The following is a 16,629-nucleotide window of genomic DNA, read 5'->3' on the forward strand; positions in this document are numbered from 1 at the left end:
GCTGGTTACATTGTGTTAGATGGATTACACTGGACTATTTCCATCAAGGAGGAGGTAGCAATTAGTCTTCCTGGGGAGAGACACACATTCTGAGCATGGATTTGCTTTATCGACCATAGTGTTTCTGCTAGCATCTCCATTCATGGACTTCAGAGTGTCTTATCCATTGCCATGGTATCTTACACAAGATTGCCTCTGACCAGGGGACACTGGTCTTACCACATAATGGTGGAATGGCCTGATGCAGACTCAATGAGAGCACCAGCTAAGAGATAAAACCTTATGAGGTTGGGATGCTATCCTATTAAATCCAGCATATGCTTTAAATTAGGGACCAATATATAGTGCTGTCTGCCCTTGACAGAATGCATAGATCTGTGGATGAAACGGTGGAAGTGGAGTGGTCCTTCTCATTATTATGCCTTATAATTCTTACAACTCTGGGCTCCATAAGTTTAAATGTCCTAGTTCTCAAGGGGGAAATGTTTCAATCAAGGGACACGGTTATGGTTCTAATGATTAGAAGCTGAGCCTACCCCCTAGTCATTTGGGCTCTTTATGACAATAGGCAGAGGATGAGACCACGGAACTGGGTGGGGTGATTAACATATTTAGGGAAAATTGGGTTGGTGTTATACAATGAGAGTAAGAAGGATTGTGCTTGGAACCTAGGGATTCATTGGGGTGTTTTTTGCACTCCCTTGCCTGAAAGTACTGGTCAATGAAAATCTGTAGCAACACACCAAGAATTCAAATTCTGTGGGAATGAAGGCTTGGCTTAACCTACCAGGTGAAGAACCTCATTCAGCTGAGGTTCTGGCTAAGAGTAAGGGGCCCATGGAATGGTAGATTCATGATATCTGGGTTGAAGTATAGAGTCTACCACTTACTAGCTATGTAAGATCGTCACAATATTTAAGGGTGCCCAACCATCCTGGTTTGCCTAGGACTGAGTGGTTTCCTGGAACATGGGGCTTTCAGTGCTAAAACCAGCACCATCCTGGGCAAACTAGGATGAATCATACTATTTATGATCTTCAGTTTCCTCATCAATACTATCAAAGTAAATAATGCCTGTCTTATATAACCAACAGGTGCATACAAGGATAATAAACAGTTACTTTGGAATATGATAGACCTAGGTTTTAGGTCCAGCCCTCTCAGTCACTTGTGAGTGATCATGAGCATGTTACTTAACTTCTCCCAACTTCTTAAAGCCCACTAGCTGTTTCTGCCCACCATCACCCACCTTACTTATTATCATGGAAGACCCTATCTAGCCTGCTGTCCAACATATGGAGGGGTGTCAAGTTGGATGTGTTGGCCTGAGGTCATCGGTCTCCCCTGCTTAGTGCTGCTGGGCTTTCTGGAACATTTCAGAGCCTGACAGCATGAGTGTAGTAGCTATTCTAGGAGATTTTAACACATGCCATTTTTGTGGAAAGAAAGGAAACGAACATGTTCAGGGTGCATGCTAGGTGCTGAGCACTGTGATAATTGCTTTTAAAAGCGGTCAATTTAACTTTGCAGCAACTGTATTTTTAGGTTTGGGGAAACTGAGGCTCGGGGAAGTAGAATTCCTTGTTTAAAATCACACGACAAGTAAAAATGGTAGAACTGAGATTCAGGCTCCACAGAGTGCTTGGCACCAGCATGTGAAAGGCCAAAATGCAATACTTTGAGCCTTTACGCCTTAGCAGATGGCACACACACAGATGTCTACAGGGGCCAGGCAGGTCATGTGAATGAGATAGGTGGCCAGGTAGGGACTCTGGTGAACTGAGAACTTAAATCCTAGTAACCACACTGGGCAGCCATTTATCAGCTCCATTGGGTTGTTACCATATGGGTATGCCCACCCTGTGTGCCCAGAGATGCCCAAATCCAGATTTTTACACAGTTTTGAAATGCTGACAACTATTTTTTGAAAAGTGTTTACATGAATTTAATATGCTATACCCGTCACCAGGTTTGAACCTGTGACCAGAGAAAGAGAAATTGATTGAATAAGGATCAATCCAGAGGTGCTGATGATCATAGTAAAAGAATGAATAGTTATTGTGCATGATAGAAACAACCCCATTCATGTAATATACAGTTGTAATAAAGACAACTGTGAGAGCAACAAGAGTGCCACCAGCTTCTATTGTGTCTCCACTGTGGCTGAAGTGAAAAGGACTGGAGATACCTTAGAAAGGACAGATTAGAAATCAGAACCTAAGGATTTTGAGGCAATAGCATATTTTACCTTGGGTCTCCTCTGTTCCATATTTTTAAGAAAGAATGATGAATTCCCTTCAAGTTATGAGTAAAGGCTAATCACATTTCTTCTAAAGCCAGGTTGATTCCCCACACCCTGAAGATTTCATAAATGCCAAATGGCATACCTACCATGGAAGTTTCCCAGGAGTCTCTTTTTGACACCTATCAAGGATTGAATTTTGTCCTCCCAAAAATATGTGTCAACTTGGTTAGGCCATGATTCCCAGTACTGTGTGGTTGTCCTCCATTTTGTAACTGTAATTTTATGTTGAGAGGATTCGGGTGGGATTGTAACACCACCCTTACTCAAGTCACCTCCCTGATCCAAGGTAAAGGGAGTTTCCCTGGGGTGTGGCCTGTACCACCTTTTATCTCTCAAGAGATAAAAGGAAAGGGAAGTAAGCAGAGAGTTGGGGGCCTCATACCACCAGGAAAGCAGCACCAGGAGCAGAGCACGTCCTTTGGACCTGGGGTCCCTGTGCCTGAGAAGCTCCTCTACCAGGGAAAAATTGAAGACAAGGACCTTCCTCCACAGCGGACAGGGAGAGAAAGCCTTCCCCTGGAGCCTAGGCCCTGAATTTAGGCTTATAATCTACTAGACTATGAGAAAATAAATTTCACTTTGTTAAAGTCATCCACTTGTGGTATTTTTGTTATGACAGCACTAGATAACTAAGGCAGTACTCTTTCCCAAGAAAATGGCTTTTGAGTCACCTGTCCTGGAGCCAGGTAGCTCCATTGTTAATTGTCGGTAATAAGGTCTTCAACCCAAATCACGTTATGGGAATCTCACCGTGAGATTTCCCTTTAAGGAATGTCTATCAGCCTGCCCTTGGCTCTTCCCTGGAACATCAGTCCACTCAGCTGCCCCTGGGGGAAGCTCCCTGCTCAATAAGGAAGGCGGTAAAGGAGAGGAGAAGGGGATTAAAGGAAGAAGAGAGAGCCAGCTACCAGCTGGTTTCTCCCACCTGCCCTCCCTGGGCCCTGGCTGACGACGCTCTGTAGAGCCATTTCACTGGATAGAGAGATCCCAGCTTCCCGTAAGTCTGATTTTTTTGTGCTGGTGTTTGCCAAGGGAGGCTATGATATTCTGGGTAGATTTTGGATTTGGAATCAGAAAGCCTATGCTTGAGCCTTGCCTCTTACTATCTGTATGCTCCCAGACAACAGTCTAACATCTTGGAATTTCACTGATAAAATGAATATAATAATATCTACCTTTTGTGGTTCTTATCAGATTCAAATTAAATAAGCATATATAAAAGCTTTTTTGTAAACCATAAAACTCTGTGTAGACATAAGGCTTGCGTATGTCAGTGTGAGACTAGAAATTGCTCTTGGCCATTGATAATAAAATGTATCTATCTTTTATCACAGAGGCTTGTGAAAGAGACAGCTAACTTTCATCAAAATTTCATACTTCTGTAGTATAGCATTGTCTTTGGGATATGGCTGCTCAGCCAAGGATGATATTTCCCAGTCTTTTTTGCATTTGGATTTGTTAAAGTTTTTATTAATGGAATAAGAGCAAAAATGATGAGTACCACTTCGAAGTCAAGGTGGAAGAAGAGTGTGTGCCTTCTCTAATTTTCTTCTCATCTGCCAGCTGGATGAAGAGGACTCCAAGCCCCAGGGGATGGCAGAGTTACAACATGCAGGAAAGCAGAGTCCCTGAAACGCCAAGAGGGAGAAAATCACCTGCTGACCAGGAGCCTCCTCACTGGGCAAACAACCCCATGTGAGTGAGAAATGAACTTTGAATTTTCCAAGCCACCAAAATAATGGGTTTTATTTATTACAGCAGCTAGCATGACCCTGTCCCAGGGTGGTACAAAAGTTAGTGTATTCTGCTGCTAACTGAAAAGCTGGAGGTTGGAGTCTACCCAGAGCCACCTCAGAAGCAAGGCATAGTGATCTACTTCCTAAAAATTAGCTATTGAAAACCTTGTGGAGCATGGTTTCACTCTAACACACATGAGGCTGCCTTGAGTCGGGATTGACTCGACAGCAATTGAAAAAAAAAAAAAATCCACATTGCCTAAGTAAATAAATGAGTCAGGTGATGGGTATGCTGTGTCTCGGTCAATATAAAGCACTGAGAATGGTGCACAATGGCTGGTGATGCCGTTTCACAATGACTGACATACAGGCAACAGGGCCAAGGCATTGGTTTCTATTCTTAGCTGCTGCAGTATGCTGAGCACACCCCAAACTCCTTCTCCTTTTTCATCATCTGTGACACAAGGATAATCATGATTCTCCTTGCCCCTCTCACGAGATTTTTATTGCAATAATATTTGTAAATCACTTTGGATTCTTCAATAAAAGAAAATTCTGACCAATGTTTCCTTGAAGAAGAAAGAGAGATGGCATCTTAAAAGTCAGTGAGGCTGCCAGGGCTCATTCTTATCAGCTATTATAAAGATGTGTTACCACTGGTGGACAAAGATCAGTCACTAAAGTGGCTCAGAAAGGCTGATGCTCTAAATGAGTGGATATCCCTGAACATGATGCAGGAAAGTGCAGGCTGCCACAGAACCTGGGGGCTTGGCAACGTGTTATAGAGCATGCTGTGAGCTTTGGGAGCTTACACAAGTCAGGCGAAACTACTCAGAATTTCTTATTGAATCATTAGATTGATAGATTAGGAGACTTGTAAATTTTTAGTAATCTCACGATATTACCGTGGACAAAAACGTGACTGGATCAGAGTCCAGCTTTCAAACATATTTAAAACCAATTAAGGATTTCGGCATCTTAAGCTGATCAAGGGGCTTTATGAATTGCAAAGGGTGGTGTAAACGCTAAGTAAGACAAAGTTGACACACAACTATACACACTACTTTTGTACATACTCTAGAATCCCAATGTTAAAGCTAGAAGCAATGGACTTCAGAGGCCATCTATTAAAACCTCACTTGTTGTTCAGGAAACTCGGATCCAGAGAGGAGAAGTGGCTGGCTCAAGACCCCAGAACTAATTGATGGTGGCATCCAGACTAATACCCCAGTCTTCAGATTCCCAGTCTGCTCTCCTCAACCGTCCTCCCCATTCTCTATAGTTTATCCCAGCTTCTCTCTTGGCAAAGCCTAACATCTGGATAACCCAGATACGACTCATAGAAGGGGAAAGATGGGCCCAAATGGCTTTCAAGATTTTGCATCTACCATTTAATCAGCTAAAGGGCATTTTTTCTTTTGCAGCTTAGTAGCTGACAAAACATGGACCAACCCTTCTAGCTAAGCGCTTCACCCAGCCTGCTTTTTCCAGTCATTTTGTTTTTACCTACAAATCTTATTGCTATCCAGTTGTCATCTTCCATAGCAGGACTTGTATTCCTGATGCTGCTTTCTCAGCCCCATTGTTTGCCTAAAGTTTAGGCCCAGGAAAGGGCTGAAAACCAACATTCCAGAAAGAGAGAAAGGAGAAACAAGCCTTCAATGTGATCTGATAACATCACTCCATAGCCTAAAGCTTTCTTAAGAGCCCACTGCAGAGAGTTTTGAATCCTCAGCAAAGCACACAAGGGGGGCTACAGTTATGATCTGCCGACCTCTATCATAACCTACTTGAACTTTATAGTTGGCCGTTACCAACTACCACCACTCCATGACTTTGCCATTTCCTGCGCTCCCCTGGGCCTTTGAGTGTACTGTTCCTTTTGCCTATCCTGTGCTCAACTCCTCCATCAAGGCAAATCACTATTTACCCTTCCTTCAACATCCTACTTAAATGTTACATTCTCTGTGAAGTCTGTCTGGACTCTTCCAGGCTGAGTCAGTGTTTCTTCCCCTTGTCTTCCCTCCGTACTCTCTTTATGCTTCTGTTAGAGCACTCCTGACACAGAACTGTAATTTTTATTTGCACCTCGGTGGTTGATATGCTTCATAGGCTGCTTCTCATCACTTAGCTTTTGGAAAGGACAATAACACATACAATGTGATTGCCACCCCCCTCTCTTTACCTGAGTTATTTGGACCAGAAAAGGACACCTGACACAAAACCAAAAGGTTCTCCCTGTATCTGATCCTCTCCCCACTTCTCCAGGCACCACAGCAACCATAACACAGCCTTTTAGAAAGCATTCTCCTTTTGTGAATTGGCCCTTTGGGAATGGGGAATTGGCCATATTCTCTCGATTGGGAATTTGAACTTAGTTGCGGGGAGTGGAGCAGTGAAGTCATTCTATAGGTCACGGCTGGTGGCTGTGCTGGGTTGGGTGTAAGATAAGCAAAGCAGAGGAAGTGGAGAGGCCTAGCAGCAGAAAGCAGCAATGATGAGAGAGCCTATGTGATTTTGGGGAAGTGGACAGAGTGGCCTTGGTTCCTGAGGGCCTTCAGGTTCCTGTGGCCTGTCTGTACTTTCTGACTAGGGTTCCACAAGATTCTTCCCACCAGATCATCACAGTATCACCCCCTTCATTTCTTTGAACTAGTTTAATGGGTTTCTGTTTCTTATAAACCAAAGAGCATTGATTAAAACAGTGTTTATCCCCCACTTTAGACTGTAAGTTTCTTGAGGTTGGTGACTATTGGCTCTTATCTGTATCACCAGCATGTTGTTCAATGCATATAAGGCACTTAAAATATGCTTGTTGAGTGAATGATGGAGTCCCTGGGTGCAAAGGGTTAAGCACTTGACTAAAACATAAAGGTTGGCAGTTCGAACCCACTCAGAGGGACCTTGGAAGAAAAACCTGGAAATCTGCTTCTGAAAGGTCACAGCCTTGAAAACCCTATAGAATATAGCTCTAGTCTGCAACACATGGGGTTGCAAGTAGTTGGGTACTTTGTTCTATTGTAATAAATACAGGGTGATGCTTTCCTAGCTTGAATCCTCCCTCACTGTGCCTTTCTAAGACAAACACTCCTTCCCTTTTAATCATCACAACCCCACTACCCACGTCCTCCATTTTCTTAAAGTCCAGGTTTTGACAGGTGGCATGTCCCTGGAAGTGATGAAGTATTTTTGCTTAAAAATAAAACAAAAAACCAGGTTTGGCACACTGGCATCTGAGTGTAATAAGTGACGACACCTTCATCTCAATCACATTTGCTCAAGAAGAAATCAAGGGTGGCCTTCTGGACCTTTCACTGAAGAGACATGGGGAGAAGCAAGCTTTATATTTAGAGAGATATAAGTATAGCTTTTATTTTTTTTTTAAACCAACCCAACATTTCCACTGGCAACTGTCAACATAACTTATGACATGAGCACTGTTTCTTTTTTAGTTATTTTTTTTCTTAAAAAAATGTGTTTAAAATTAAACAGGTTCCCCCCCCCCCCCTTAAAAAATGTATTCATGTCAATGCATAAAGCCTAAAGACCTGTGGGCAGTTCTGTGGTAATTTTGATTCTGTATCTGTGTTTATTTGTGTGTGTGTGTGTGTTTTAAAGCCAGGTCCTCTCAAAATTCATTGACAAAAGGTCTGTAGGGCATGGGAATCCTTTTCCTGTAAACCTGGGCTCCATGTTATTATGGCAACCAACACTCCTCTTACTGGGTCAAGAAAAACCCCACAGGCTGGAAAACAAGCTTCAGGAGATTTAAAAACCAGCAGGAACGTGGGCAAAATGAGGAATTCCAGTTCCTATCCTGTGAAAACGCTTTTCAAAATGACCTGAGGGTTCAAGAGAGATGGAAGAGCCCCTTGTTTTCTCCTAAGCTTTTAAGTTTTTGAATTACTTCAAGAAATGTAGTCAGCCCTCTCAATACAAAGCATTATTAGGAAGTGAGGGAGTAGTGAAGCTGACATTTCTCTGAAGCACTGACATTTTAAATATAATCTTTCCCCTTAAAGAACTTATTAGTCAGACACCTCTTCTCTTTTGCCTCAGACACAAAGCCAAAAATACTCAAGAAGGCATAGATCCCCGTTGTTCTCCCAGCTGCCCTTGATCATCACATACCATCCCTATTTCTGCCCCACATTTTCCACTTGCTGGGTCTTCCTACAGATAAACATAGAGTACATGGACACAATGAGGCACACAGAATTTGCAATGCTTGGGCAGAGAAGAGAACAACACTTTGTGTTTGTTGACTTGATTTCAGCATAGGCATATAAAGCTCTCCTGCTCCCGCCATTCTTCATGGCTGTGCAAACTTCCTTCCACCCAAATGTCATCAGTCCTCCAAGGGAGTCAGAGAAAAGAGGACCTGGGAGCAGGACCTTAATGGAGTCGAGAGACAGCTGTTACCCAGTGAGAGTGAGAGGGTGTGTGTCTGAAACTTCCTGCCTCTATCTGTCAGCTCAGATCTTACCTTTCTCCATGCCACCTTTGTCATTAACTTCAGAAAGAAAAGACAAGACAGGTGAAAACAAAGCAAAACAAAATGGCAATAAACAAGACTTGCTGGAAGCAGCCACAATAATGATTATAAAACAAACAGAACCCCAAGCCAGCCACGTGGCCATGCCTCGTTTCCACACCTTGCCAGGTGAGTGACAGAAGGGTGGTGTAATGAATTGGACGGACAGGAGAAACCCTGTACCCAAGGAAACTAGAAGCAAAGGAAGAACCAGAATAAAGTGGAATAGAAGGTGGTGAAAGGGCCTGACCTTTGCTATGGGCTGGGGACATGGGTGGGAAGGTAGGGTGGGGGTGGATTTGTTGTATTGTTGGTTTGTACTTCATTAAATACTTTGTAAAGTGGGTGTTTCCTCCACTCCATTTGCTTAATTAAGACTTTGCCCTTTCAGTTCACTGCCAGGGCCTAGGTCGGGTGAAGCTCCGGGGCACAGGTCCTGATGCTGCCTCTCCAGGGTGCTCGCCCTGAAGAGGTCACTGATGGGAAGGTGCCCTTCTCTTAGGAGAAGTCCTAGGCCTACCCTGCTCAAGGCCTTGTTCTGTGGCTCAGAACCCCTTGATGTAGCAATAGGCCTCCAGCGTGGCAAAGAGTATATAGAGGAGCCACAGGCTCACAAAGAGCCAAGTTGTGGCCAGCTTGCAGCTGCGAGGGCCACCCAGCTCCCCGCCCAGGTGGGGCCGCCGCCGGTACAAGAGCACGCTGATGCAGACAAACGCAAAGATGGTGAAGAGGGTAACAGAGAAGGCCAGTGTGCCTGCTGACACGTGGAACTCCTGTCCCTGCAGGGCCCAGTAGATGGCAGCCACAGACCAGGCCAGGCCAATGCCCAGGAAGACGTTGACTGCGTTGCTGCCTGTGACGTTGCCAATGGAGGCATCTGCATACACGTCCTGGATGGCGGCTGCTTTGCTAGCAAATGTATCTGGAAAAGGGCAGAGACAAATGGGAGCTGGTGAGAGGGTGAGAGGTGGGCCACGCCCAGGGAGGGCCCATCCTTGAGTATGCTCGAGAAGCAGCTTGGGCCAGTGGGTAGGGACCAGGAATGAGGGGCAGGGGCTTCGGGGTCAGTGGCCTTAGGCAAGTCACTTCACTGCTCTGGGCTTCCCATTTCTTATCTGCAGGAGACTAGAAGATTCCTAAGGGCTCTTCCAGTTCTGATAGTTACCCTAGTAGGCTTATCATTATCCTTTGACTGTTATTTTAGTAAGGGAGTTTGCGAACCCATAATATCTCCCCTGGGAGCCTTGACCCCCTGGGAAGATGCCTGATGGTGACTGCCATATGGGGCGTTCACTCATGTAACACTGATGGTGATTGAGCAATGCTGTGCTAGGTGCTGAATTTATGGGGACAGAGGACATGCTGGGGAGCCCAGGATTTCTGCTAGGGTGGACTATGCACTGAAGGAAGGTGGGGCTCTGCCTTTGCAGTTCTTGTATGGATCGCAGGGCCTTGTAGGATGTTTGACTCTAGATGTTGGCACAAATTTAAGGTAAAGACTATAATGGCCAAAGAATATACCCAAGGTCACATAGGAAGTTAACCAGAGACTTGGCCCTACAATCTCATGTAAAGGCCCTTTCCATACCATTAGCCTATACCCAAAGAGCTTTATTCCAAGCCTCTAAACCAGTTGAGTGGACCACAGCACAACCTTCCTACTGCTGTCAGCTGTTCTCTGGACCAAGTGCAAGGACTTGGAAGTGCCCCAAGTTATCTCGCTGCCGGGCTTGTCCTGGCTTTCCTCATTGTTGCCAATTTTCTTAGCTCTCCCAGAGAAAACCTCTCCCCTTCTTGCAATGACTTCTTTGCCTCTGATCCTCTGCTGTTTCTCCCCGTGTCAGCTCCTTTTTCCCAATCCACTCGTTCCCCTCTTCTAGTTCAATTCCCTCAAAGCCTAGAGAGCAGAGATCACAGGCATCAACTCTGCAAAGCCTTCCCCGATTCACCCATCTAATATCCTCCCACCCAATACATTTCTGTGATAGACAAACCGCTTGCATCACTGGTATACAAATAATCTCACTGATTTGTGATGGGGTTTTAGAAGGAAGTTTTCCTAGAGTGTGATGTAGATTGTTACTCTCCAGAGGAGATGTTTTCTTGGTACAGCACGGGTTCCCCTTGGTCCAGGCTATGTGAGCCTTGTCTGATGAGATTCAGCCTAATCTCCCTGTGAGGATGCCCTTTTATTCTTTCTAGGGCAATTGGGATGTCAGTTCCCTGGCAAGAACTCAAAGTGCAGAGACCCTGAGTGAGTTAAGCAAGTGCCTGAGGTCATGCAGCTCCTCTTCACCTGCTAACTCCTACTCATCTTCAGGCCCAACTTAAAGGTATCTTTCCTTGGAAGCCATTCCTGGCCCCAGACTAGCCCATGCCCCTCTGTGTTATATTTGCCCAGCACCTGCAATTTTTCCTTCAGAGATTTATCGAGATAATTTTAACTACAATGGTTGTGTGTAGTCTCCTCCACTAGATTACGAACTCTGTGTGGAGAGGGAAGCATGTCTGTCTGTCTCCCATTACGTCCCCAGCAGCTAGCACAATACTGTATCGGGCATAAGAGGTACTTAATCAATATACGTCTAATGAATGAATAAATGAATGCTTACTCCTATTTGTCTCTCGGTGTTTATAAGAAAAAAGAAAAGAGTATGTAATCCATCATATGGAAGGACAAGGGCTCGCTAAGCTTCCTTTGTTCTGCTAGGAGACACTTTGTACTTAGAGGTGTCCTTCCAAACAGAGGAGGCCAAGAATCCTTTTGGGCACTTCTATTGTGATATCTTCAGCCTAGTCTTCAGTCTCTCAGAGACTGACTGCCAGGGGAAAAGGAGGGAGAATGACATGTATGTTCTTTGAATTCCATTATTTCTGGCCTATTCCCATAATGTAGAGGTTATCAAAGTGGGCCACTTCTGTGAGTCTCAGTTTCCCCATATGTCAAATGGGGACAACAATTATCCATATTTAATAGGGTTTTGGTGAGAATTTAAATGGGATAAAACATGTAAATTGCTTAGCATACATAGTGCCTGGCACATAGAAAATAATCAGCAAGTGCTGGTTATTATTATTAGCATTATCATTAACCTTTTTGATAGACTGTTGTGCACCTTAAAGGCAGAGGCTTTGTTAAGCTCAGATCTGAGATGGTGAGGAAGATAATGAGGCAGAGTGTAGGGATCATTTGAACCAGGTAATATCCTCTTTACAAACCCAACTCCCCTCACTCTCACCTGGCACAGAGGTGCCAAATGCCACAAAAACAACAGCCGTGACGGAATCCTTGAGGCCAATGGTGCAGCCAAAGTGAGAGGCCAGGTCCCCGATTATGGCGGTGAGCATGCCGATGATGAGGATGGAGACAACAAAGCAGGCCCAGCCGTGGCAGTACTCTGTGGGAGGCACACAGGCAAACAGCACCTTCCAGAAGACCGTCAAGAAGTGCATGACATAGTCAAAGCACGACGGCAGTCTCTCTTCGCCTGACTCATCCTCATCTTCGTCCCCTGCTGGAGGCAAGACAAATAGGCCCAGGACAGGGCATCGAGGTCAGATCTGAGAGTAGTCATGTCCAACCTACACCACAGGCATCATCAGATGGAAGGGTACTTCAGCTTTCTTTTGGACAGTTGGTGAGGCCCAGGGTGTGAGCACCAGAAAATAGATGGGAAATGGGAATGAATTGGGTTGGCCTTCTTGGTCAGTTTGAATTCAGGGCACTGATGGAGAACGGGAGAGAAAGGATAGACAGAATAAGGAAGGAAAGAGATTAAGAGAGTGGGAAAGAACTCCTACAACTTAACAACAAAAAGTTAAACAACCCAATTAAAATATGAGCAGAGGACTTGAATAAACATTTCTCCAAAAAAGATACACAAATGGTCAATAAGCACATTAAGAGATGCTCAAGGTCAGTCATTAGTCATCAGACCACAACGAGATACCACTTCACACCCACTAGGATGGTTATTACTAAAAAAAAGGAAGATACCAAGTATTGGTGAGGATACGGAGAAATTGGAACTCTCACCCATTGTTGGTGGGAATGCAAAATGGTACAACCACTGTAGGAAACAGTTCCATAGTTCCTCAAAAAAGTTAAACATAGAATTACCATACCTGTTATATACACCCATTGCTGTCAAGTCGACTTCGACTTATAGCGACCCTATAGGACAGAGTAGAAGTGCCCCTTAGGGCTTCCAAGGAGCAGCTGGTGGATTTGAACTGCTGACATTTTGGTTAGCAGCTGAACACTTAACTACTGTGCCACCAGGGCTCTAAAAACCAAACCCATTGCTGTTGAGTCAATTCTGACTCATAGAGACCCTATAGGACAGAGTAGAACTGCCCCATAGGGTTTCCAAGGAGCGGCTGGTGGATTCAAATTGCTGGCTTTTTGGTTAGCAGCCATAGTTCTTAACCACTGTGCCACGAGGGCTCCCTAGAATTACCCTATGACCCAGCAATTCCACTCCTAAGTTTATACCCCAAAGCTTTGAAAGCAGGGACTCAAACAGATACATGTACACCAATGTTCATTGTAGCATTATTCATGATAGCTGAAAGGTAGAGACCCTCCAAGTGTCCATCAGCAGGTGGATGTATAAACAAAACGTGGTATACACATACAATGGAATATCATTCAGTCACAAAGGGAAAGGAAGTTCGTATACATGCTACGATCTGGATGAACTTTGAAAACATTATAATAAGTAAAATAAGTCAGACACGAAAAGACAAATATCGTATCATCCCATTTATACGAAACACCTTAACCCCTAAAAAATTCACTGCTGCTGAGCTGATTCCAACTCATAACGACCCAATAGGAGAGAGGAGAACTGCCTCATAGGGTTTCCATGACTGTCATCTTTACAAAAGCAGACTGCCACACCTTTCTTCTGGTGGGTTCGAACTGCCGAGCTTTCGGTTAGCAGCCGAGCACTTAAACACTGCACCACCAGAAATTCTGTATGAAACATCTGAAGAGAAAGGCTTATTAGTGGTTACCCAGGGCTAGAGAAAAGGGGAATAGGGAGTTATTGCTGAAGGGGTACTGCGTTTCTCTTTGGGGTGATGAAAATTTGGGGAAATAGATAGTGGTGATGGTTGCACAACATGATGAATGTAATTAATACCATTGAATTGTATATTTAAAAATGGCTAAAATGACAAATTTTATGCTATATATATTTTACCACAATAAAATTAAAAAGAAATAGGGTGGGAAAGTTTAGAGGGACAGGGAGTGGTGAAGAAAGGAAGTGGGAGCAGGTAGCACCTGGTTGCCTAGGTAAAGGAAAGCACAACCAGCTCTGCATGCTCACTCTTCCCTGGGCACCAACCGGGCTTTTCTCTGGTTTTCCAGCCTGACTGCTGCAGTATCCACCTTGGTTCTGGTGGATTCTCCATCCCCAGAGGGACAGCTGTCACTCAGATCATGCAGGCACACCAGGGAGACAGTGTCATCCCCCAAATATCCCATGGGACAGAGCGGGAATAGTCCCTGGTAGCCCTTGCCAGGAAATTTGGGCAGAGTTGCCTGGTCAGAAGTCCAGGGGGAGGCCTGCTGTGCTGAGGCCTGCTGGTGCGTTGTCAAGGGCAACCTCTGTAATATTTGGGCATCATCGGTGGAAGCTGGGTTTCCAAAGAGCAGGAGTCAGGACACTTGGGTTCTAACTCCAGCTTTGCCATGAAGAAAATCTGTACCCTGGAGTAAATTACGTCTTGTTTCTGAACCTCAGTTCCCTCTTTTGTAAAAGGAGGGGGTAGATTATCTGGCCTACATTCCATTTACTGTGTCTTTAGGGGCAAAGTAAGGTTATCAGAGGGAAAAGCTGTGAGGATCCAAAGCAAACAACGTGAAAAGTGGGGCATTAGCAGGAGCAGCAGCTGCAAACCTCTCTTCCTGGCTGTACCTTGGCTCTGGCTCCAGTGCCTCAGGGATATGACCCTGTGGGTTGCTATGACAACAAAGTCTTATGCAAAAGACAAAGCCAGTAGCACTCTCTGTTTGCCCTTTGCTGAGGCAGGACAAGGTGGGTTGGTAGTGCAGAAAGGCAATACTGGTGGTGGGAGACACTTTCCATCCCCATTCCTACACATCTGTAGGCCTCAGGGGCTCCCGGCTGTGCTGTGGGTCACCACAGAGGGGACCTATCACATGCCAAAGGAGAGGTTTGGAATCATCCAGGGAAGGGTTTCTCAGAGAGTCAGCTCCAAGCATTTTAGAAATTCCTGATCCCTACAGCTCTAAATCAGCATTGCCCTCATTTTACAGAACAGGGGGAATAAATTAAGGAGAGAAAGGAGTGATGGAAACCAAAATTTACTGAGTATTTATTTGGTACCTGTTATGGATTGAATTCCACCACACATGTCTGTCAGTTTATGGTACTGTGGTGGCTTGTGTGTTGCTGTGAAGCTGAAAGCTATGCCACCAGTATTTCAAATACCCGCAGGTCACCCATGGAGGACAGGCTTCAGCAGAGCTTCCAGACTAAGACAGCCTAGAAGAAGGACCTGGAGATCTACTTCTAAAAATTTGTACAGTGAAAACCTTATGAATAGCAGTGGAACATTGTCTGATATAATGCTGGAAAATGAGGCCCTCAAGTTGGAAGGCATTCAAAGTAGAGTTGACCTTAATTACAAGGATGGAGTAAAGTTTTTGGGACCTTCATTTGCTGATGTGGAATGACTCAAAATGAGAAGAAACAGCTGCAAACATCCATCAATAATCAGAACATGGAATGTATGATGTATGAATCTAGGGAAATTGTCAAAAATGAAATGGAACGCTTGAAGATCGATATCCTAGGCATTAAAAAAAAAGTGAGCTGAAATGGATTGCTTTGGTCATTGTGAATCGGACAATCATATGGTATACTCTGCTGGGAGTGACAAATTGAAAAGGAACAGCGTCACATTCATTGTCAAAAAGAAAATTCCAAGATCTATCCTGAAGTGCAACACTGTCAGTGATAGGATAATATCCATATGCCTACAAAGAAGACCAGTTAATACAACTAGTATTCAAATTTATGCACCAACCACTAATGCTAAAGATGAATAAATCGATTTTTAACAACTTCTGCAGTCTGAAATTGATCAAACATGCAATCAAGAAGCATTGAAAATTGCTGGTGATTGGAATGCAAAAGTAGGAAACAAAGAAGGATCAGATATGGCCTTGGTAATAGAAACGACAGCAGAGACTGCATAATAGAATTTTTCAAGACCACAGATATATTAATTGGAAATACCTTTTTTCAACAACATAAGTGGCGACTATACACATCGCCCTCGCCAGATGCAATACACAGGAATCAAATCAACCACATCTGTGGAAAGAGACAACAGAGAAGCTCAATATCATCAATCAGAACAAGGCCAGGGGCTGACTGCGGAACAGTCCATCAACTCCTCGCATGCAAGTTCAAGTTGAAGCTGAAGAAAATTAAAACAAGTTCACAAGAGCTGAATAATGACCTTGAGTATATCCCACCTGAATTCAGAGACCATCTCAAGAATACATTTGATGCATTGAACACTAATGACTGAAGATCAGACGAGTTGTGGAACATCATCAAGGACATCATACATGAAGAAAGCAAAAGGTCATTAAAAAGAGAAGAAAGAAAAGACCAAAATGGATGTCAGAAGAGACTCTGAAACTTGCTCTTTAACATCCAGCAGTTAAAGCAAATGAAAGTAATGATGAAGTAAAAGAGCTGAACAGAATTTTTCAAAGGGTAGCTTGAGAAGACAAAGTAAAGTATTATAATGAAATGGGCAAACACCTGGAGATAGAAAACCAAAAGGGAAGAACATGCTTGGCATTTCCGAAGCTGGAAAAATTGAAGAAAAAAATTCAAGCCTGAAGTTGCAATACTGAAGGATTGTATGTGCAAAATATTGAATGACACAGGAATCATCAAAAGAAGACAGAAGGAATACACAGAATCACTGCACCAAAAACAACTGGTTGGTGTTCAACCACTTCGGAAGGTAGCATATGATCAAAAACTGATGGTATTGAAGGA

At 44.1% G+C, this 16,629-nt stretch overlaps 1 protein-coding gene across 1 annotated transcript in view; it reads right to left on the reverse strand.

The window, feature by feature from the left end:
* Window positions 1-9,108: 9,108 nt before the first annotated feature.
* Window positions 9,109-16,629, reverse strand: part of SLC8A3 (solute carrier family 8 member A3) — a 200,372-nt gene continuing 192,851 nt past the window's right edge. The window contains exons 7-8 of the mRNA XM_049897952.1: window positions 11,815-12,090; window positions 9,109-9,497 (exon numbers count right to left, since the gene is read on the reverse strand). Coding sequence (XP_049753909.1) covers window positions 9,121-9,497; window positions 11,815-12,090 — 653 coding nt within the window. The 3' untranslated portion in view covers window positions 9,109-9,120. The remainder of the gene's footprint in view (window positions 9,498-11,814; window positions 12,091-16,629) is intronic.

Source organism: Elephas maximus, chromosome 10 (genome assembly GCF_024166365.1).
Source record: "Elephas maximus indicus isolate mEleMax1 chromosome 10, mEleMax1 primary haplotype, whole genome shotgun sequence".
Lineage (NCBI taxonomy): Eukaryota > Metazoa > Chordata > Mammalia > Proboscidea > Elephantidae > Elephas > Elephas maximus.